The sequence below is a fragment of the Delphinapterus leucas genome, chromosome 16 (genome assembly GCF_059928025.1).
Source record: "Delphinapterus leucas isolate spDelLeu-1000000601 "Yukka" chromosome 16, BTC_Dleu_Yukka2, whole genome shotgun sequence".
Taxonomy (NCBI): Eukaryota; Metazoa; Chordata; class Mammalia; order Artiodactyla; family Monodontidae; genus Delphinapterus; species Delphinapterus leucas.
The window spans coordinates 40397772-40422414 of record NC_143144.1 but is presented as its reverse complement, the minus strand read 5'-3'; the positions used below and the strand labels follow the sequence as shown (position 1 = coordinate 40422414).

The window sequence follows — 24643 nt, the reverse complement described above, 5'->3', positions numbered from 1 at the left end:
TCTGCTCTGTTGCTGCCTCTGTACTTTGGGCTCCATCACTCTTCTCACTCTGCTCTTTGCCCCGGCTTCCCTTTGCAAGCCAAACCACCGTTCACTTGGGCCCAAGGGCATACCGGCATCTCTGGTTGGGGCTTTGTTGTTCTCTTCAAGCAGTTTTGCTTTCACCCACCAGCTTCTGCTCCCAGCTGCCCCAGGTCACTCCCCAGTGCGCAGCTTGGCCCCTCCGCTGGATTGTCCCAAAGCTCCCCTCAGAACACCAGCAGCAGGAGCTGTGCCTGGTCACCAAGGCATGGAGCAAGGTGACACTGCCCCAGTGCAGCCTGCGGAGTGCTGTCTAGCAGCCCACAGCCCCAGGGTGGAGGGGACACGCCAACAATGAGTGCTGGCTATGCTTGTTTTATCTGCATAACAGTGATTGGTTCTATAATCACAAACACGAAACAAGCTCAACACAGCAGAGGCAGGGAAGCAAAGGAAATAATAAGGGTAGTTGGGAGAACATTCTGTTGGGTGTCCCCACCAAGAGTTGCTTCTCAGACTGTATAAACTCCATGTGTATTTAAACACGATAACACTGACCCCCACCCCTGGGAGCTGCCTGTCCCTTAGATTGCCAAGACCACGATGTCAATGATGTTGAGGGCTTCATAAATGTCACTTGGCTGTTTCCTAATCGGGATTTTTCTTTTCCACTTTCCACAACTGTAAATTATTAAATAATGATGCTAAATTGCCAGAAATAGAATGAGAAGCCATGCTCTTAGCAGCCGTGTACCACGGTGAGGGTCTGCCATGGGTGCTGCTGGGGCTTTGTTTCTCCATCTAGGGGTGGGGTCCGCATCCTCCGTCTCTCCACTAACAGGACTGCCGTGCACATCAGGTGAGAGTCCTGGAAGTCACATTGCACGTTTGCAGGTTATTGTTTGTAGCTGTTTTGAAGCTCTCTGGAAAACACAGCTCCTTTTAAATCCAGGCCATCTGATTGAAAAGATCAAACATAGCATCTGACGTGTGGAGGGCTTTGCCATTTTATACCCACCATCTCGTTGACCCGTCGTTCACTCTGAGGGGTGGTTCATTCTTGTTCCCATTTTACAGATTTAAGGAACTGATACCCAGAGGTCTGACTTGCCCAAGGCCATCCCAAGATCCCTGGTACACTTGCATTAAAGGGACTAATTCCTCACAGTGAGGCTTCTTGTTGGAAACCCAAGAAAACACCAGATAAAGGGCATTCTAAATATATTTCTCTTCTATAGATGCTGATCTCCTGTTACTGGAAAACAAGAATTAGCGTGTCTGCTTGAGGATGTGGTTGGCTCTTTATAAAAAGGATATACAAGAAATTTGCACATAGACTGCCAGCTTCGTTATGTTGCCGACAGCTTCCAGCAAAAGAAGAACGTTTGCAGCCAGGTATTTCGGTAAGAAGTTTATTTTATTCTATGTGATGTATGATTACCTTGGTTCTTGGCTTCTTGCTTGAGGGATGGAGTCATCTGTGGCCACCCAAAGAAGCTGTCTTGGTCTTGTAATCTGAGAGCACCTAGGGGCGTCTGTGGTCAGGGCCCAGGCACTGACTGATGGCTCAGCCCTCACCCCTGAACTCGGGAGCTGGTTCATGTCTGCCTGAAAAACAGAGCCTTCATCATGACCACGATTGTCAGGGACCCTGGCTCCAGTGGCTCAGGGCTCTGATGACATTCAGAGTCTGTAAGAATCACTGTGCCCACAGACCATGGGTGCAAGAGGCCATCACAGGGAAGGCTGTGCATTCTGAGGCTGCCCTGTATCTTGCTTGGAAACAATCCAGCTAAGCAGTTAATTCAGAAACAATGAGGATGGTTCAGTAGTCCTCAGTAAAGTGTCCAGGAGGTAACTTAGACAAAGTGGGACAAACCGCTGTGTGGTCATACAAGTGCTGACTAGCTGGGTGAGTCAAACGGGTGCTGGCTGAGTGTTTGTGCGGTGACATCTCACGTTCTCTGGACCTGGGTGCCTTCAGGTGATGATTGAAATCCCAGATACTAGTAGGAGAAACACAGTCAGTGGTACTCAACCTGGCTTTATGTTAGAATCATGCAGGAGCTTTTAAAAATCCCCAGGCATTTTTTTATTTTTGGCCATGCCACGTGGCATGAGGGATCTTAGTTCCCCCACCGGGGATCATACCCGTGCCCCTGCAGTGGAAGCGTGGAGTCCTAACCGCTGGATCGCCAGAGAATTCCCTCCCCAGGCATTTTTGAATACTGGAGATCAGGCTTAATTGGTGTGGGGTGGACATCAGCAGTTCCCAGGTGAACCTAGTGTGTAGCCAGGCCCAAGAGCCATCAGACACAGCCCAGAGCCCCCAGACCACACAGCAGCCTTTGCTATGGTCTGCACAGGTATCCACAGGGATGCTGAGTCAAGCTCTGTGTCCACAGAGCCAGGTCGCCAGAATTCCACTCTGGGCTGGACACGTGTTGTGGGACCCTTCTTGCATGTTTAACCTTTCTGGAGCCTCCTTTCTACAATAGGGGGTGGAGAGCAGCTGAGATTAGCCTTTACCTCTGTTTAGTCCTAATGCATTGGGGTGGGGGAGTGGTCTGTAAAATATCCAGTATTTTTCTCTCATCTGGGTTTATGGCATCGTCTGAGTTGAAAGGAAAAGTCACCGTCACTTACTTTTGTGGAAGTTTCCAGCCACCAGATTCCCATGGTGTAGCAGATGTCCCCGGCTTCAGAGTACAGATGCTAATCGTTTGAGAAAACGACAAATGAGCTATTGCATGAGATACCTGAATTTAAAGAATTTGATTGAATTAAATTTTTGTTGTGGTGAAATTCACATAAAATTAACCATTTTAAAGTGAATAATTAATTCAGTGGCAATTTCAAGGTGTCCCACAACCACCATCTCTCTTTAGTTCCAAAACGTTTTTATCACCCCCCAAAAACCCCACCCCCATGACACAGTTGCTTCCCACCTCCCCCAGCCCTGGCAGCCACTAACCTGCTTTCTCTCTCTATGGGCTTTACCTATACTGGATATTTCTTATAAATCGAATCATACAGCGTGTATCCTTTTGTGTCTGGCTTCTTTGACTTGGAGTAATGTTTCTGAGGTTCATCCACATTATAGCATGTATTGGAACTTTATTCCTTTAGACTGAATTAATTTTTAATTTATTATCTGACCACAAACAGCTTGGCAGCTTTGTAAAAAAGGAGGAGCCATGCCATTCTACGGAAGGCTTCAGAAAGGACAGGAGGGTCAGCCAACACAGGGGAAGTGTCCTCTGCCCCATCTCTGGTCTCTCTAATTCAGCCCTGTCTCTTCTCCCTCTCTCTGTCTTTGTCTATCTGTCTCTTTCTCTCTTTCTCTGACCCTCCCTTCTCTCTCTCTCTCCCCCCATATATTCTAGAGATTATTGGGGAACTTGAGCTTGCTTTTAACTGAGATTTTCAGGGAATTGGGGCAAACAGAAGATTCTTTGGAGTTAAATTGAGCTTCTGTACTTCACTTAACCACTTTGTCTATAATTTTGCCAAGTTGAGGACCTGCCATGTAGCAGGAAGTCAGAGGCCAACCTCTACAGGTCTTGGCCTCTCACTGGGGGGCGCTGTGCTGAAACTCTTACCCATCCATGGGCACCACCTTTAGCTCCACCTCTTGTGAGCTTTTCCTGTGCCACTGTCTTGCCTGGTCCGACCAGGTGCAGTCTCTTTGCTCCCAGCTTCCCAAACTTCTGCTCACTGAGCTGCCTGGTTCTCTGCCAAGGTGGTGACTTCTCCCTGTTAGCTGACCCTCCATGAATAGCCACTGGATGTCAGATTCATAGTGGGAAGCAAGATGGTGGCTCCTGCCCATACCAGCCCAGAGAGTCCACAGAGAAGAAGGTAGCTCTGAAGCCATTCCTACAGGTCCCCAGTTCCCTGGCCCACAAGCTGACCTTCAGGACCAAGGCCAGGGGGCAGCTTGGAATGGGCATCCTCCATCACACCCCTTCTCCAGGCTTTCCCAATTCTGTGGCTTTGCTTACTTTTCCTTCTTCCAGACCATACCCTCACCCCTCCCTGCTGTAATACAGGGATGTGAGGAGACCACGAGATCCCAGGTAGGGAGGTAAGAGTATGTCCTGGGAGAACAGGAGATTCAGAGAGAGGAGAACTGAAGATATAGGAAGGGGAGTGGTGGGTGATACAAGAGGAAAGATAGGTTGATGTCACTTTGAGAAACTTGGACTCTTTCTTATGGGCAATAGGGAGCTATTGAAAGTTGTAAGAATAGGACTGATCAGAACTGTTTATAGGAAGAATGTCATGGCAGCTGGGTATGAAGTCAGCTCTCACCTGGATTCTTACAAAGGCCCCCTCACTGGTCTTCCTGATTCTACCTATGGCCTTTTCATCTCTTCTCAATATTGCAACTGGAACAGACTCTTAAACCTAAATCAGATTAGATCTGTCATTCACTCAACACATCCCAGTGGATCCCCATGTCACGTTTCCACCCGGCCCAACATTACCCATCACATCATCTCCTACGTACCCTGCTTGCTTGGCACCAGCAACACCAGCCTCCTTGCTCTTCCTCAGACATGCCAGGTCTTTGCATGTGCTCTCCCCTCTCTCCAGAGCACCCTAACCCTCAGATATCCATATGGCTCACAAACTCACCTCTTTCAGATTTTTGCCCAAATGTCACCTTCTCTTGAGGCTTTCACTGACTACCTGTCTGTGTCACAATGGGATAAGTTACACAGTAACTGGGTCACGGGTCACCTGCCCATCATAGTGACTCAAAGACCCAGACTAATGGAACAACCATTATTTCAAGTGCTGCTGGTGGCGAGGCCAGATAGCAGAGGGAGAGGTTGAGCTCCAGAAGGGTCTCATGTCAGCAGTGAAATCCTCAGCCTGGACATTGCCCCAACTACCCACGAGGGGTCCAGGAAGTACAGTCCGACCACATGCCCGGAAGGGAGGGTTAGGGTTAGGGTTGGCAAACCACACCAATGACTGCACAAGTTGAATCCCACCCTGACTTTCCTATCCTTCTCTGCTTTATTTTTCTTCATATTTTTCTTCGTTTGTTATTATCTCATATATTTCTATATTTTAGCAGTTTATGGAGATGTAGGTTACACAGGATAAAATTCACCCATCCTAAGTGTACAATTAAGTAATTTTTGGTAAATTTGTAGAGTTACCCAACCGTCACCGTTATCCGGTGTTTAGACGTTTCCATCATCACCGGGCAATTCCCTGCTGACTATCTGCAGCTGACCCCCTCCTGCCCCCCAGCCTGGGGAGCCACTGACGTGCCTCTGCCTCTATAAATCTGCCTTTTCTGGACACTTCATATAAGTAGAATCATATACTATGTGGTCTTTTGCATCAGGCTTCTTTCATTTAGCATAAAGTCTCTGAGGTTCATTCATGTTCTTGTGTGTATCAGTAGTTGTTCCTTTTTAGCTGGATAATATATGGATGTGCATTTTGCTTATACACTCACCAGTTGATTTATTATCTTAGGGCATATTCTGAAGAATGTTCCATGTGTACATGAAAATAATGTATATTCTGCTGTCATTGTAAGGAGTGTCCTTTATATATCGCTTAGGTCAAATTGGCTAATAGTGTTGTCTAAGCCTTCTATATTGTTACTGATATTCTGTCTAGTTGTTCTGTCATTTATTGAGATTGGTGTAGGGAAATCTCCAACTCTTATTATTCAACTGTCTACTGTCACTTTTTACTTCATGTATTTTGAGGCTCTTTTGTTAAGTCTGTGTATGTTTATAATTGTTATAGCGTCCTGATGTATTCACCCTTTTATCATTGTAAAACGTTCCTCTTTGTTGTAATGTTTCTTTTCTTAAAGTCTATTTTATCTTATATTAATAGAGCCAGTTCCAGCTGTCTTATGGTTCCTGTTGCATGGCATACCTTTTTCCATCCTTTTCCTTTCAGCCAGTTTGTATCACTGAATCTACAGTGTGTCTCTTATAGATAGCATATAATTAGACCTTGCTAGTTCATGAAGACAGTCTTTGCCCTTTGAATGGGGATATTTAGACCACTCACATTTAATGAAATTATTGATATGATTGGGTTTACATTATCCATTTTGTAACTTGTTTTCTATATGTCTCCTTTATTTTTATTCCTCTGTTCCTCCTTTACCATCTTCTTTGTATTAGATGTTTTCTAGTATACCATTTTAATTTTTTATTGATTTTTTTTTTACTATATTTTTGTGTCATTTTCTTAGTGCTTGCTCTAGGGATTACAATATGCATTTTATCTTAATCTACTTCAGATTAATATTTAATTCCAGTGAAACATAAAAACTTTGCTCCAAGGTAGTTCCATTTCCTCTCTTCTCCTTCGTTTTATTATTGTCATATATGTATTACATCTATGTCTTATAAACCCCAAAGGACACTATTATAATTATTGCTTTATACACAGTTAAGTCTTTAAAAGATGTTAAGAGAAGAAATGAGAAAAACTATATTTATAGAGTCTTTCATATTAACCCATGTACTTATGATTTCCTGTGTGCTTCATCTCTTCCTGTGGATGCTGGTCGCCACCTGGTGTCATTTCCTTTCAGCCTGAAGAACTTCCTTTAGTGTTTCTTATGAGGCAGGTCTGCCAGCAAGGAATTCTGTTAGTTGTTGTCTATCTGGGAATGTGTTAATTTTGCCTTCATTTTTGTAGGACAGCTATTTGGATACAAAATTCCTGGTTAATGGCTTTTATCTTTCTTTCAGCCCTTTGAATATGGCCTTCCACTTCTAGCCTCCATTGTTTCAGATGAGAAGTCAGCTGTTAATCGTGTTGATGTCCCCCTCCATGTGATGAGGGGGACAAGTTTTTCTTTTGCCACTGTCAGGATTTTCTCTTTATCTTTCAAGAGTTGGACTCTAAAGTGTTGAACTATAAATCTCTTTGTATTTTAAAACTGCTTGGGATTTTTTAAGTTGGTTACATGTGAAACATGATATTTTTCATCAAATTTGGGAAGTTTTCAATCACTATCTTTTTTGAAATAATTTTTCTGTTACTCTCTTTTGTCTCCTTCTAGGACTTGCATTACACATATATTGGCATACTTATTGTTGCTTCAAAGATCTCTGAGAGTCTGTTCTTTTTCCTTCAATTGTTTTGTTCTGTGTTTCTCTATATTCTTCAGATTGGGTTATTTCTATAGCTCTGTTCTAAAGTTCATGTATTCTATCTTCTGCCATCTCAAATCTTCTGTTGAGCCCCTTTAGTGAATTTTTCATTTCAATTATTGGACTTTCAACTCAAGAATTTCCATTTGTTTTTTTATATTTTCTGTCTCATTGAGATTCCCTATGTGTTGATTCATTATTATCATGCATCCCTTTAATTCTTTAAACATGTTCCCTTTAGTTCTTTAAATGTATTTACATAGGGTTTTTTAAAAGTATTTGTCTGCTAAATACAAAAATCTGGGAATATTCAGAGAGTTTCTATTGGCCTTTTTCCTAAGTATGGGTCACACTTTCCTTTTCCTTTGTACACTTATAATTTTTTAATTAAAAACTGGATATTTTAGATAATGTATTGTAGGAAACTCTGAATTCTAATTTACTCACCTAAACAGTGTTGTTGTTGAATTGTTTGGTAACTTGCCTGGGATAAATCTGTTAAATCTGTCTCCTCTACAATATGCAGTCACTAATATCTCTGGTTATATTTGTTGTTTATTCTTCCTTTTATTTTTAAACTGGCTTCCTAGGGGTCACCTCTGTTTCTGTGTAATTCAGTGATCAACCAATGATTGGACAGATGTTGCGTTCAAACCTTGAACTAGTAGAACTTCCATTCTCTGCCAGTAGATCTGCGTGAGGTAGGGAAACGCAGTCAAAGTTCAGATGGTTTTCAAGTTCTTCAAGTTTGCCCTGGCTTTTACTTTCCGCTAGACTCTTCACATTACCTCTGCCCTTGCCACAGTCTTAGGGTTGGCAGGAGTGTATGGGTACCCTGAGCCCTCTCTGGTCTCCACTGCACGTGCATGCTCCCTAAGCCAGGCACATGTTCGCCCCAACAATGACTAAAAACTCAGACACAGCATCAGTTCTCCCCATTCACTTGCTGCCAAGATTGTCTATTCCACTGACAATGCCTCTGGGTGTAGGCATCACCCACTGCTCAAAATTGAATAAGCCACTTTTGACTTCGTCAGCAAAGTTGCTGGTCCCCATGATGTGCCCCACCCTGGCAGAACCTCTGTGAGGACTGAGCTGGGGAAAGTGGGATAGAAGCACCCCTTGGCAAGAACACCACAGACTCTCACTGTTCTTACCTAAAGTATAGCAGTTTTTCACGCATAAGTGATTGTTGCATGCCTTTGGTCAATTTCAGAGTATGGAAATGGTTGTTTTTGTCAGTTTTGTCCAGGTTTATAGTTGCATTTGGCGAAGAGGTTTTGCTGACCTCATCACTCAGACATAGCTAGAAGTCCTGCCTCCTACTTACCTATTTCATCTACTATCTGTCTCCCCTCTCCTACTAAGATACAGCCTCTATTCTGCAGGCTTTATTGCCACTACCCCTTTGGTCACTATTCAAGCACCACTTAGAATAAGGAGGGAAGGGTGAAAGTTAAGGTTAGAGCTGTTTTCACAGTGCCTAGAATGATGTCTGACATGCAGTATATGCTTAATGACTGTTGAATAACTGAATGAATAGCATGGAGAGAAGATGAATGGAGGTCAGGTAGCCTCCTTGAGGATCTGAGTCAGTAAGAATATAAAGGGCACAGTGGGTTCAAGAGATGGTGGAGAAAAAAGACGGACAATGCTTGGCAGTGCCGGACAGGGAAGGCACTGAGGATGTCCACGCAGTTGGTTTTGGTGTTGCAAAGTATTTCTGCAGAATTCCAGACCTTTGTCACAGAGCTAAAGACACATGTACATGGCCCAGGAGTCAGAGAAGCTGAAGAGGCTCTGTGGGAAGGAGGGACAATGGCAGGTCTAGCTGCTGCTTCGTGCCAATGAGATGAATCAGCTTATCAGCAATAATGCCCACGTGCTGCAAAATGGCTGCTGCTTCCCTTCAGTCTCTAAAATCTCCCAAGAATCTCCCTGTAGCCTGTGGGAAACATACAAGAAAGGGAAGCCTGGGACGTGTCCTTCAGCCTCGCCAAGTTGTATTAGAAAGCCATCACGGGTTCTTATTCTCTGGTTTTGGATATGGGAAGCTCATGGAAGATGTGAGGCCATTCTAAGATTCCAGCAGGATGGCTCTGGGAGGGGGAGCCGGTGGGCAGGGGGAAGAGGCCAGGGCAGGGGGACATTTCAACAGTTCAGGGAAGGGCTGATGAGAAGTTGGACAAATATAGTGGTGGTAGAGACAGAACAGTCTAAGAATATGGAATGCACAGAGCTGGGTGTCTGGCTCATGTGGAAAGGAGGGAGGGAGGAGGTGCCATTGTTGGGAGGTGGCACAGAAGGAGGGACAGGTGTGGGGAGGACTGCTTGGTGCCATTCCTGACTGACCCTCAGCATTCTCTGTTCTCTAACTGTCACATCGTATCAACTCCAACACCATTCGTCCATCCATCCATCCATCCAACCATCCATCATGCATTCCCTGTGGGGTGCTCTGGGCAACAGCTCTGTGAGTGAAGAGAGACACCCACTGCCCAGCTTCACACAAGCAATGATCCGTGGCATCTGCCCCTGCCCAGCACCCGACACCATAGATACTGCATTGGGGCCTGTGTGTATCTGCAGGGGACTCAGCAGTATTCAACCAGAGATCTGGTTGGCTTCTGGGGGTATCAGCTTCTCGGGGACTGATCTGGTAGGGATGGTGGCCAAGTGTATATAGAGGGCATCTTCTCTGACTGTCCCACCCACTCGCTCTGGCCCTTCACACTGGAAGAACTCTCAGAATTAAGCTAAAGCTCCAGCCAGCCTGAGGAAGCCCCTCAGACCCCAGCCCACCCACACTGCATCCTGCACGTTGCCTTTTGCCTTCACGTCTCTGCTCTGTGAGCAGCTCTGTCCCCGCACCCCTTATCCTACCCCACCTGACTTGCCTCCCGTCATTCTGGACTTTGTGTGCCAGCCAGTTACCTTGAGTGAAGACTCCCTGCTTGCCTCCCACTGTCCCCCCAGGCATACCTTAGCCGTAGGTCTACAAATGTTTGTCGAGCCTGTACTGTTGGCCAACAGTCATTGTTCTAGATGCTTGAACACATATGCAGAGATGCAGCCCTCCTCTCAAGGAGCTCTTGGTCTGCAGAAGCACAGGGCTCTGGTGGAGGGTGTGCAAGAAGAGCGGGAACCAGGAGGAGGGTCTCAATGCTGCTCCTGGGTCAGTGCAGGGTCCCAGAGCAGGGAACAGCCAAGTCGGCCTTTGGAGCAGGGACAAGAAGCAGCCAGGTAGGTAGCCCGCAGCAGGCGTTCCTGGAAGAGGGCCAGGGCTGTGTCAGGCAATCTGAGGCCTCCATCCTGCTCCTCCCTGGGCTCCTGCATAAGCCCCAAGCCCAGCCTGTGACACCCAGACACACGGACAGCACTGACGCCGGCTGGGCTGGAAAGGCCTGCCACCCCAGTGTCTCCTCCACTCAGTGCCCTCTCTGCCAGCTGTCTTTATAGAAGCCCACTGATAAACACTGATGCTGTTTGGGGAAGGAGGGGGAGGGAAGGGGCTGTGTCAACCCCTTAGCACCCATTCCTCCTCAAGGATGTTCACCTGCACCTGGCAGCACAAGGGACCCTAGGGAATGAGATGGAGGTGGGGTTTTCTTCTTCTTTTTTAATGATAGAACAGTGAAGGAAGGACCTATGCTACCACCAAACTAAAAATAATAACAAATATTAGCTTTGAGATCACCTTGCACAGTTTACAACTCACTTCACCATGGTGATCTCATTTAACTCCTGTAACCAGCCTGTGAGATAGTCATGTCCCCATTTTACAAATGAGGAAAGTGAAATCTTTCCATACTGCTCCCTAGCTGGAAAGTGGTAAAGCTATGCCCAAATCTGCCTTCCCCAAAAGCAGAGCCCAAGGGCTTGGGTGCGGGTGGTTTATTTGGGAGATGATGCCAGGAAGCAGGAATGAGGGGCTGGGGAGAGTGAGACATGGAAGGCAAGGCTGCGTAAAGGGCATTATAAACGTCGCGCTGTCAGCAACAGATGACTTCACAGAACCCTGAGAAGAGTATGGAGTGCCTCTCAGATGGTCCAGAAAGGACAGAGGCAGGAGAATTACCCTGCTCCCTTTCTCCCTCACCTGAAGTCTGCCCCTAGAGATGTGGATGCCCAGCACTTCTGGGCTTCGTTCATTTGCACAGGGTCTGTAGGTTCCCTTTGGCTTCAGAGAAGCCCCCAGCAGCTGAGAGCCTGGAGTGGGAACCACCAGTGGACAAGAGCTCTGTATCACACCTGTGACTGAAATCAGAACTGGTCACAGAGATGGGACTTGTGGCGCCCAGAGCTGTGTTACGAGCTGCAGCCTATGCCCCTAATATGTCCCTCTCTCCAAGCTGGGGGCAATATGTGAGCTGGACAGGCTTGGGGAGACATGGAGTTGGGGTCCTGGGAACCCCAGTGCAGAGGTGCAGAGACGGGGCCAGCGAGCAGTGAGAGACAGGGTGACCGGAAACAAGATGAAGAGTCCCACTTCATGGTGGTTCCAGAAGGGTCCCTGTCTCCAAGGGTCCCCATGGGAGCTGGAATTCTCTTACTTACAGCGAGGAGGAAGGGCAGGCATGTTAGTCTGCTCAGGCTACCATAACCAAGTGTCACAGGCTGGGTGGCTTAAACAACAATTGATTTTCTCATAATTCTGGAAGGTTAAGTTCTAAGATCAAGGTGTCAGCAGGTTTGGTTTCTTCTGAGGCCTCTCTCCTTGGCTTGTAGGTGGCCATCTTCTCCCTGTGTTTTCACACGGTCTTTTCTCTGTGCATGTCTGTGTCCTAATCTCTTCTTCTAAAGACACCAGTGATATTGGATTAGGACCCATGTTAATGACTTAGTATAACTTAATCACCCCTTTAAAGACCTCATGTCCAAATACAGTCACATCCTGAGGTACTGGGGGTTAGGACTTCAACATACGAATGCAGAGTGGGCGCAGTTCAGCCCATGACAGCAGGGAAAAGCCCTCTTGCTTTCCTGGATCCTGAGCTGTTGGCCCTGAGGAATAGTAAGGCATCTGTGCCCCAGGAACAAGAAGGCTGGGGAGAGGCTGGGCAGAGCCCTCAGCCAGTGTCTAGACAGAAACTCTGCCAGACACACTGCCCTCTGGAAGCCAGCGGAAGCCCACACTTACCCACCCTCAGCGACCGAACCAAATAGGGGCTGAGTCAGGGGCTTTCCTTAGGGAACCAGTTTCTTACGCTGATTTCTGTTCCTGCACATCTGGGAGAAATGACTCGACCCTGAGAGTGGTTGCGAAATGGCAAACCACAGTGAGGGCTCACAATTCTTCTGCACCCCCCTGTGGTCTCATTTACTGCTGCCCCAGCTCTGTGGGGGCAGAACAGCCCTCCCTGTTGGCCAGATAAGGAAGTTGAGATTCAGGAAATTCATTGACTCCCAAGGGCACATTGCTACTGAGCGGCAGAAGCCGGACTCGACCCAGATCTGAGCTGACCCATCTCTACTGCTCATTTGCAGCCACACCTCCGCCTTCAGGGACATTGGCTGCACCCGTTGGCCATAGCCATCAAGTCCCCCACCACAACTGGAATGTGTATCCACCTGGCTTTCCGCAGTATGACTGAGTTAGTGGTACAAACGGGCTTCTCTCAGCATGTTTGACGGCTGGTATGTAAGACTGCCAGCCAGTTACCATAGCAACAGTGGTGGGAAGAAGCAGCATCCTGGTGGCCTGGGTGGAAAGAGAGGATTAACATGGGGACAAAGATGCTCATAGCATGGACTTTCAGATACCCGCCCCAAATGCCATCTAAGACTCAGTGCATCCTGAAGACCAGCTCAGCCCAGTGTTCAGTTGAGAAACTGTTTTCACTCTTTTTTATGGCTGAGTAATATTCCATTGTGTGTGTGTGTGTGTGTGTGTGTGTGCACGTGCACATGTGTGTATATATGTATATACCACGTCTTTTTTATCCATTCATCTGTCGATGGACATTTAGCCTTGCCTGGCTATTGTAAATAGTACACCAGAAACTAACACAACATTGTAAATCAACTATACTTAAATTAAAAAAAATAAAATAGCATTCTAGGGGGAGTTAATTTAAAATCTGTCCAAGATGGCTGAGGGGGACGAGGCAGCGCAGAGGCGGCAGCCACACAAGGGGCTGCAGTGCCGGAGGCGAACCAGCGACCCAAACACCGGGGTTAACCACGTCTTGTCCAGGACCCTCCTAGGTGAGAATTATGAAGATGATGACCTAGTAGACTCTGATGAGGTTATGAAGAAACCATGTCCAGTATAGATTGTTCTTGCACGTGAAGATGACCATAACTTTGAGCTTGATGAAGAAGCTTTGGGGCAGATATTGCTACAGGAGCACATAGGAGATCTTAACATAGTAGCGGTATCCGTGGCAGGAGCTTTTCCTAAAGGGAAATCATTTCTACTGGACTTCATGCTTAGATATATGTATAACAAGGATTCTCAAAGTTGGATTTGTGGAAACAATGAACCATTGACTGGCTTTACATGGCGGGTTGGTTGCAAAAGAGAAACAACAGGCATACACATCTGGAATGAAGTGTATGTGATCGAGAGACCTAATGGAACAAAAGTGGCTGTGCTGCTGAGGGATACCCAGGGTGCCTTCGATAGCCAGTCAACTATCAAAGATAGTGCAACAGTGTTTGCTCTGAGCACTGTGACTGGCTCTGTCCAGGTATATAATTTGTCTCAAAATATTCAAGAAGATGATCTTCAACACTTGCAATTATGTACAGAATACGGCAGACTCGCAATGGAAGAGATCTGCCAGAAACCATTTCAGACATTAATGTTTTTGATTCGAGACTGGAGTTATCCTTATGAACATTCATATGGTTTGGAAGGTGGAAAACAATTCCTTGAAAAGAGATTGCAGGTAAAACAAAGTCAACATGAAGAGCTACAGAATGTAAGGAAGCACATTCACAACTGTTTCTCAAATCTTGGTTGCTTCCTTTTGCCACATCCTGGTCTTAAAGTTGCAACTAATCCTAGTTTTGATGGGAGATTGAAAGATATTGATGAAGAGTTTAAACAAGAGCTTCAAAATCTGATTCCATTGCTACTTGCCCCAGAAAATTTGTTAGAAAAAGAGATAAGTGGATCTAAAGCCATTTGTAAAGATCTTGTACAATACTTTAAGGCTTACATTAAAATTTATCAAGGAGAGGAACTTCCACATCCAAAGTCCATGCTTCAGGCAACAGCTGAAGCTAATAATCTTGCTGCAGTAGCAGGAGCAAGAGAGATCTATTGCAAAAGTATGGAGCAGGTAGGCGGTGGGGACAATCCTTACATTGCACTCTGGAGTAAAAACACCTGGATCTCAAGGAAGTGGCAATTAAACAGTCTTGTTCAGTAAAAAAAAATGGGTGGAGATGAATTCTGCCGTCGTTATCAGGACCAGTTTGAGGCTGAAATAGAAGAAACCTATGCAAATTTTATAAAGCACAATGATGGCAAAAATATCTTCTATGTTGCTCATACCCCTGCCACACTGCAGTCATGTTTGCTACGTATATAATCTCAGGACTGACTGGCTTCATTGGCCTAAACTCTATAGCCGTCTTGTGTAACCTTGTCATGGGGTTAGCACTGACGTCTCTTTGTACTTGGGCATACGTTAAATACTCTGGGGAGTTCAGAGAAATTGGAACAATGATTGATCAGATTGCTGAAACGCTTTGGGAACAGGTATTGAAGACCCTTGGTTGATAATTTCATGGAGGAAAACATAAGGCAGTCTGTAACAAACTCTATCAAAGCAGACCTGACTGACCAGGTGTCTCATCATGCCAGATTAAAGACAGACTGACAGTTCATCTCTTCATGGACTCCACTCTTTCTTTTTTTCATTCTTGCTGTACAGTGAGAACTCAAATAAAAATAAACCAAAGTTTACAATCAACTGTAGAAGTAGTTTAGTATAACTGGCTTCACAGATGGCTGCCACAGAGTGTGAGATTGTTTGTTGGTTTTAAGCATTCTGTTCATGGCTCCTAAGACATGAAGATTGGCTGAGGAGCATTAGTTTTCATGCACACTTGTGCCATGTTTAATTCTTTTTTTTCCCTTTTTACTTAATCTAATGTTAGTGAAATTTGTCTTGTGGAAAGGCTATTTCAGGGAAATATTTTAAGAAATCTATTTAGAGTCTCTTTAACACAGTGTCCCATTGAAATTTTAATTTTTAGAGAAGTTATGAATCAGTGTATCAAGAATCAGATTGGAATGACAAAGAAGCCTTTATTGAGCCACGACATTAAAAGTATATATTGCTTTACTGCCTTCAATACCAGTATTACATAAATGCATGTATCAGAAACTTCACAGAAATTACATGACAACTCTTGTAGCTAAGAAAGTGATTCTGAGGTGTACGTTTGTCTTGCCTTTTTAAATTTATAAACCTGCCCTAAAAGGAGAAACATATCTGGGAAACTGAACTGTCTTTATGCAGTTTAGCCTTCATGTACATAAAATATGCCATTAATTTTATTGGGGGGGAAATTCCATCCAAAAATGTTGCCTACAGCTATGAGTTAAGAGTATCTATACAGCGTGTAGCTTTTATTTTCTAAAATAACAGATAGGGCAAGTATATGAATTATAAATATATAAATAGGATTTTGTATTAAAAGTTTCGTAGTTTATGACAAAATCTGGTTCTGTGGTAGGCTAATGAACACAGTCCCTGTGAAGGAATGTTTGTGGCTCATGTCGGTGTGTGAGTGCATAGACAATTTGAAGTTTTTGTTATATTTGTGATATTTATCTTCTTGAGCACTGCAGCCTCACCATGCCCCCGACCAAGGGAATTCAGTGGGAATGTTTATTGTGACTTTGTCCTCTGTTGCATTTTAAAGTTCTTTCCTGTAATTTATTTTCAGTATATAATTAAAAATTTGTATATATAAAATGGAACTTGTGATTTTTTTAAGGAATTCTTCAAATATGTATTCCATTACATAAACCTATTTGTTTATACTGAAAAGAGCATGAGTGGGAAACACCCAAGTGAGAGCTGTAAGGTATCGTACCTCATACCTTGAAGCTAAGCTTGTAAAAAGTTATTTTTCAGTGTCTGTCTCTGTTAGGGAAAACTTGTTGTGATTAGCCTAGGGGGTGTATTAATTTTGTTTTTCTCTCTCTTTTTTGTGGTATATGTAAGGCTAACATTTTGCAATACTTTTGTAGCCTTCTCTGCGAACACCTATTAAAGCGTCTAGTTTGGGTTTTTTTTGTTTTGTTTTGTTTTGTGGTACGCGGGCCTCTCACTGTTGTGGCCTCTCCTGTTGCGGAGCACAGGCTCCGGACACGCAGGCTCAGCGGCCATGGCTTACGGGCCCAGCCGCCGCTCCGCGGCATGTGGGATCTTCCCGGACCGGGGCACGAACCCGTGTCCCCTGCATCGGCAGGCGGACTCTCAACCACTGCGCCACCAGGGAAGCCCCCTAGTTTGGTTCTTAAGTGAAGAGAACTCAGATGTTGAGCTGCATGGCTGAAAGTTCTAACTTTACTTTGGTTGATATATCCGCCTCCTGCTTCAAATCCTGTTTTTATATGGATTGTATTTGTTTCCATCTGTATTAAACTGCTACCAACTCATCTGTTCTTAGACAGAAAAAAAAAAAAAGCATTCTATTCCCCCCCAACCCCAAAAACAAACTGTTTTTTCTCCTCTCCCCAGACCTCTGCTCCCTCCTCTTCTTAGCCCTATGTCATGATCCAGTCCTTGTTAACTTCCCAGTGACCAGGGAAAGTCAACCCTCTCACCTTGACACTGGCATCATTTTGCCAGTTCTGAAAAGAATAGTCTTTAAAGAAAGCCAGGCCTAGGTGTAAATCTTAGTTCCACCAATTACTTACTCTCTGGTCTTATTCCGGTGATATAATCTCTCCACTTGGGTTCCTCACTATAAAAGGGAGATCATGATAGACCATATCTCACAGAACTTTTATAAGGATTGCCTAGCTAATAAAACACAGAGAGTTCAAGAAAGGGCACAGGGTAATTCCTGAATGAATAGAAATTCCCTTTCAGGTAAACCATTGGATCCTACTTTAATCTCAGGTTGTGAACTGTTGCCTTTGGGAATTTTTTTAGAAGAAAGTAGAATAATGGGTTTTTACTTGATTCAGACTCTGTGTGCAGACACAGGGACCCTATATTTGAAGCCAGGCCCCCAGCCTTACTTCTCCAGTGTTCAAGGAATGCAAATCCAAGGCCAGTCAACTGAGTGTCCCAGAGGAAGGCAGATCATCATAGAGCTGAGAGCTAGCTGGGGCTATTAAAGGTGGACTCAAGGCTTCCCTAATGAGAAGTTGATAATTAATCACTCAGTACAACAGTTCCTGTTGTGCCAGGAACTGTTCTAGCTACTGGGAATACAGTAGGTAACAAAGCAGATAAAAATCCCTGCTTCCTGGAGCTTACATTCATTACTTGTATTAATCTAATGGAGAGATCTAAAGGAAGTTGTTCTCTGAAGTCTTCCATGTGGGTCACAGGCCTCTGGAATCTTCTAGGAATGGGGAGCTGGGAGGTGCAGTAGGAGTTGTCTGAAAAAGAATAGTCATTATGCAACAGCTATTAAAATTTAAAGACCCAGGCTTCTGGTTTTATCTTTGGTGTGTAAAAAGCTTAGAAATTATCATTCCCACCCTTACTATAAGGAGAAAACTAAATGAACTTAAAATCAATGACTTCTTCGACCCATCAGAGAATTGAGGTCACAGAGCAAACCACTACCCCAAATCTAGAGACACAGGGAAATTCAGAAGATAACAGCCAAGATATGGCAGAGATTTTGGAATTATCAGGTAGATAATTTAAAATAACTATGATTAGTATGTTAAGGACACTAATAGAAAAAGTAGACAACATGCAAGAACAGATGGCTGACAAAGGATTAATTTACAAAATATGCAAGCAGCTCATACAGCTCCATATCAAAAAAACAAACAACCCAATCAAAAAATGGGCAGAAGACCTAAATAGACATTTCTCCAAAGAAGTCATACAGATGACCAACAAACACATGAAAAGATAATTGGCATCACTAATTATTAGAGACATGCAAATCAAAACTATAATGAGGTATCACCCCACACCGGTCAGAATGGCCATCAGCAAAAAAATCTACAAATGGTAAATGCTGGAGAGGGTGTGGAGAAAAGGGAACCCTCATACACTGTTGGTGGGAATGTAAATTGATACAGCCACTATGGAGAATAGTATGGAGGTTCCTTAAAAAACTAAAAATAGAACCACCATATGACCCAGCAATCCCACCACTGGGCATATACCCAGAGAAAACCATAATTCAAAAAAAACACATGCACCCCAATGTTCAGAGCAGCACTATTTACAATAGCCAGGACATGGAAGCAACCTGAATGTCCATCAACAGAGGAATGGATAAAGAAGATGTGGCACATATATACAATGGAATATTACTCAGCCATAAAAAGGAATGAAATTGGGTCATTTGTAAAGATGTGGATGGACCTAGAGACTGTCATACAGAGTGAAGTAAGTCAGAAAGAGAAAAGCAAATATTGTATAATAACGCATATATGTGGAATCTAGAAAAATGGTATAGATGATCTTGTTTGCAAAGCAGAAATATAGACATAGATGTAGGGAACAAATGTATGGATACCAAGGGGGAAAGGGATGGGGAGGGAGAAATTGGGAGACTGGGATTGACACATATACATTATTGATACTATGTATAAAATAGACAACTGATGGGAACATACTGTATAGCACAGGGAACTCTACCTAATGCACTGTGGTAACCTAAACGGGAGGGAAGTCCAAAAGGGAGGGGATATCTGTATGCATATAGCTGATTCTTTTTGTTGTGCAGTGGAGGCTAACACAACATTGTAAAGCAACCATGCTCCAATAAAAATTAATTTAAAAAAGAAAAGAAAAGAAAAGAAAAAAAGAACAGATGGTTAATGTAAGCAGAGAGATGGAAACCCAAAGAAAGAATAAAAAAGAAATGCTAGAAATAAAAAACAGTGCAACAGAAATGAAGAATGCCTTTGATGGGCTCATCAGTAGACTGGACACAGCTAAGGAAATAATCAGTGAGCTTGAAAATATGTCAATAAAAAATTCAAACTGAATACAAAGAAAAAAGAGAACAAAAATGCAGACAGAATATCCAAGAATGGTGAGATAATTTCAAAATGTGTAATAAGCACATAGTTGGAATGCCAGTAGGAGAAGAGAAAAGGGAACAGAAGAAATATTTAAAGTAATAATGGCCAAGAATTTTCCAAAATTAATGACTGTGTAGTAGAGAATTCTTGCCCAAAAAGAGGGCTAGCCTTTTTCCTTGGCTTCTGGGAGGTAACCTTGGTTGTACCTGATAGGAGTGTCTTCATTTAGGGCAAGGGTTGGCTATACCAGATCTTAGAGTATTGCTAACCACACCTGATAGTAGAAGCTGCTCATGCTAGAAAGACCAATCATGTGATTTAAGGTGGGAGCTTTGAGTCAAGTGGTATCGGTCAACCCTGAGGCTGAGATCAACCAGGTGGACAATCAATCATGCCTGTGCAATAGAGCCCAAATAAAAACTTCTGAAACCTGAGGCTCTGGCAAGCTTCTCAGTTGGCATTACTCTGTATTGTCACACATTGATGCTGGCTGGGCAATATGTCCTGACTCCATGAGAGAGAACAATAGAAGCTGTGTATTTGGAACCTTCTCAGACTCTGCCCTATTCGTCATTTCCTTGGTTGATTTTAATTTGTATTCCTTCCCTGTAATAAGCCACAGCTATGAATATAATAGCTTTCAGTGAGTTCTATGAGTTCTTCTAGCAAATTACTGAACGGAGTGTGGCTTGGGGGAACACCCCCAAACTTGCTGTTGATGTCAGGAGTGAGGTTGGCCTTATGGAGAACTGTGTGCCCTCAAACTTGATAGCTGACTCTAAACTTTGTGTCTTTGCCAACTCCAGGCAGTGACAGTCAACAAACCACAGATCCAGGAATCTCAGAGAACACCAAGTAGGATAAAATTATGTGCATATTAGGCACATCATATGCAAATTGCAGAAAGCAAAAGACAAAGAAAATCTTGAAAGAAGCTGGGAGTAGGGGGAACCACCTTACCTTTGAGTAACAAGGATAAAAATTACATCAGACTTCTCATCAGAAACGTACAAGCAAGAAGAAAGTGCAGTGAAATATTTAAAGTGTTGAAAAAAACATCCCAACCAGTATAGGATTCTATATCTATTGAAATTATTCTTCAAAAGTGAAGGGTAAATAAAGACGTTCTCAGACAAACAAAAATTGAGTGTATTCATCACTAGTAGACTTGTTATGCACAAAATGTTAAAAGATGTTCTTCAAAGAGAAGGAAAATGATATAGGTCAGAAACTGAGATATACATAAAGAAAGAGTATCCAGAGAAGGAATAAATGAAGGTAAAACAAAATCTTTTCTTTTTCTTATTCTTAATTGATCTAATAGATAACTGCACAAAGTAACAATAGTAACAGTGTTTTGGGTGATTATGGTATAGAGATAGCTAGACTAGTAACAGCAATGTCATAAGGAACAGAAGGGAGGAATTAGGAATACTCTGTGTAAGGAACCTGCACTATTTGTGAAGCAGTAGTACAGTGTTATTTGAGAGTGGACTTAGATTAGCTGTAAATATATATTGCAAACTCTAGGGCAACCAAAAATTTTTTTAAATAAGTATAATCAATACGCCAAAAAGAAATCATTGGAATATGCCTACCACTACTAAAGAAATTGAATCAGTAAGTAATAACTTTCCAAAAAAAGAAATCACCAGGCTGAAATGGTTTCACTGGTATATTTTACCAAACATTTAAGGAAGAAATGATACAAATTCTTTACAATCTCTTCCAGAAAATAGAAGTAGAAGGAACACTTCCTAATTCATTCTATGAAGCCAGTATTACCCTAATACCCAAACCAGATAAAGACAAGAAAGGAAAGCTACAGACAAATATCTCCTGTGAATATTGGTGCAAAATTCCTCAACAAAATATTAACAAAATGAACCCAACAGGGACTTCTCTGGTGGTCCAGTGGTTAAGACTTTGCCTTCCAATGCAGCGGGTGCAGGTTCAATCCCTGGTCAGGAAGCTAAGTTCCCACATGCCTTGCGGCCAAAAAACCAAAACATAAAACAGAAGCAAATTCAATAAAGACTTTAAAAATGGTCCACGTCTTCAAAAATTTTTTTAATAAATAAAAATATTTATTAAAAAAAAGAAAAAAAAATGAACCCAACAATGTGTAAAAAAATTATGTAACACAACCAAGTGGGGTTTATTGCAGATGTGCAAAACTGGTTGAACATTCAGAAAAAATATCAATTTAATCCACCACATCAATAGGCTGAAGAAGAAAAATCATGTGATCAAATGAATTGATACAGAAAAATATTTGACAAATCCAACACCTAATCATGATAAAAACTCTCAGCAAACTGTGAAATGAGGAGGATCTCCTCAACTTGATAAAGAACATCTCAAAAAACCTACAGCTAACATGATAATGATGAGAAACTGCATGTTTTCTCCCTATTTTGGGAACAAGACAAGGATGTTCCCTTTAAGCACTCCTATTCAACATTGTACTGGAAGCTGTAGCTAGTGCAATAAGACAAGAAAAGGAAATAAAAATTATACAGATTGGGGAGGAAGTTTTAACTGGCTTCCTTCATAGATGATAAAGTTATCTATGCAAAAAACACAAAGCATCTACAAAAAAAAAAAAAACCCAAAACAAAAAACCTCCTAGAACTAAAAAGCAATTATAGCAAGGTTAGGATACAAGGTTAAAATACAAAATTCAGTTGCTTTCCTTTATACTTGTTTAAAATGAACCAGTGGAATTTGAAAATAAAAGCACAATGCCATTTGCATTAGCATGAAAAATTAAATACATACATAAAGATCTAACAAAATATGTAGAGAATCTACATGCAGAAAACTACAAGACTCTGATGAAATAAATCAAAGAGGATCTAATAAATGAAGAGTTCAGGTGTCAGTTCTTCTCAACTTGATCTATAGATGTAGCACAATCTCAATAAAAAATCCTGGCAAGCTATTTTATAGGTATCAGCACACTGATTCTAAAGGTTACATAGAATGGCAAATGACCCAAAGCCACCAATACAGAACTGAAGAAGAATAACATAGTTGGAGGAATCACACTACCCAAATTCAATTTAATTATATTAAAGTTACAGTAACCAAGATAGTGTGTGGTATTGGCAAAAGGATAGACATATAGACGAGTGGAAGCACATAGAAAGCCCAAAAATAGACCCATGCAAATATAGTCAACTGATCTTTGACAAAAAAGCAAAGGCAATTTAATGGAGAAAGGATAGTGCTTTTAACAGCTGTTGCTGGAACAGCTGTATGTCCACAGACAAAACAAAACAAAACAAAACATGAGCCTTGATACAGACGTTATACCTTTAGCAAAAATTAACTCAAAATGACAATAGACCTAAATGTGAAACACAAGATACAAAATTTATAGAAGAAAACGTAGGAGAAAATCTGGTAACCTTAGGTTAGCACTGAGTTTTTAGATACAACACCAAAACGGTGCTCCATTAAAATAAAACTATTAAAATTCAGAACTTCTGAGAAAGTCACTCTGAAGAGAATGAAGCCATGGACTGGGAGAAAATATTTGCAAACTACTTTTTTTTGAGTTGTATGAGTTTTTAAAAATATATTCTAGATACAAGTGACTTAATAGATGTAAGATATGCACAAATTTTCTCCTATTCAGCAGATTATCTTTTCACTTTCTTCATGGTGTCCTTTGAAGCATAAAATTTTTCTTTTTTCTTTTTTTTTTTTTTTTTTTTGCGGTACACAGGCCTCTCACTGTTGTGGCCTCTCCCATTGTGGAGCACAGGCTCTGGACGTGCAGGCTCAGAGGCCATGGCTCATGGGCCCAGCTGCTCTGCAGCATGTGAGATCTTCCTGGACCGGGACACGAACCCATGTCCCCTGCATTGGCAGGTGGACTCTCAACCACTGCACCACCAGGGAAGCCCAAAATTTTTCATTTTGATTACATCCAGTTTATCTATTTTTTTTCTTATTTAGTTTTCTTCTATGAGTTTATAGTTTTAGCTCTTATATTTAAGTCTTTGATACATTTTCAAATTAATTTTGGTGTATGGTATGAGGGAGGGGTCCAACTTGATTCTTTTGCATGTGGATATCAAGCTGTCCCAGCACCATTTGTTGAAAGGACTATTCTTTCCCCCACTGAATTGTCTTCACACTCTTGATAAAAATCAGTTGACCATAAATAAGAGTGTTTATTTCTGAACTCTTGATTCTATTCTAGTACTGAAGTGTCCCTCAGGATGCAGGACTTTCAATGCTAAAACCAGGATAATCTGGAGCAAACTAGGATTTTGGTCACCCTACAGCTGAGTAGGGCTTGACCAGCCACTGCCCAGATTCTTCTCTGATTTTATATACATTTCACTGCACTGCAACCCTTCAACTACTGGATCTATCCTTCCTTTGAATTATCACTATAGAAATCATTGCATGTTCAGGGAAAGAATTCAAACACCATAGAAAAGTGTAAAGCAGAAAACAAGTGACTCCAAACTTCCATCCCTACTCTGGAGAAATAACTACTGTTATCTCCAAAAAGTTTTGACACATATATGCATCTTTCCTTTTGATAAGGACACGAGTGGAATTGGAACATGCATACAGTTTAACAATCAGCTCTTGAATCTGTACAATGTCCACTTTATGACTGTACGCCAGTCATTTCACAATACTCCAGAGACCGGCCTTTAGCTCCATTGAAGACTAGGTCCCCTGGGAAGCTGACTCTGAGATGGAGGTCAGCATGGAGTAAGTTTATTGGAGAGTGACAGATGTGAGGAGTGAGGAAGCAGGGCTGAGCATAGGGAGAAGTTGGACTGCAATGCAGTCATGACAGTGACCTCTGGGATCTTCGTAAATCCCTTGGGATATCAGTGGAGACTTAAATTCAAAATAAAAAATTGGGAAAGGGGGCAAGATGCCATGGGTATAGGTCAGAGCTGCCACCCATTGCCTTACCCAGGGACAGAACAGGACACTGCATAGTCCCTTGTTCTCTGCTCTCTCTCAAACCCAGTCCTGGGCATGGGCTCAGAAATGTGACAGGTTCTGCCTTTATTATTTTTTCTTGCCTAATTGCCTTGGCTACAACTTCCAGTACAATGTTGACTAGTAAGAGAAGATATCCTTTTGGGCTTCCCTGGTGGCGCAGTGGTTGAGAGTCCGCCTGCCAATGCAGGGGGCATGGGTTCGTGCCCTGGTCCAGGAAGATCCCTCATGCCATGGAGCGGCTGGGCCCGTGAGCCATGGCTGCTGAGCCTGCGCATCCGGAGCCTGTGCTCCGCAACGG

The 24643-nt window shown here is 42.9% G+C and overlaps 1 protein-coding gene and 1 pseudogene across 3 annotated transcripts in view; both read left to right on the top strand.

Moving 5' to 3' along the window:
• Positions 1-456: 456 nt before the first annotated feature.
• The window catches only part of ARHGAP22 (Rho GTPase activating protein 22), a 202770-nt gene continuing 178583 nt past the window's right edge, over positions 457-24643 (top strand). For 2 of the 3 annotated variants that reach the window (XM_022564503.3, XM_022564501.3), the window contains exon 1: positions 458-1424. In XM_022564503.3, the coding sequence (XP_022420211.1) occupies positions 1373-1424 (52 nt within the window). In that variant the 5' untranslated portion in view covers positions 458-1372. Of the gene's footprint in view, positions 1425-24643 lie in introns of all 3 variants that reach the window. The other variant, XM_022564499.3, reaches the window with a different exon arrangement.
• Positions 13192-17151, top strand: LOC111169894 (atlastin-2 pseudogene; annotated as a pseudogene).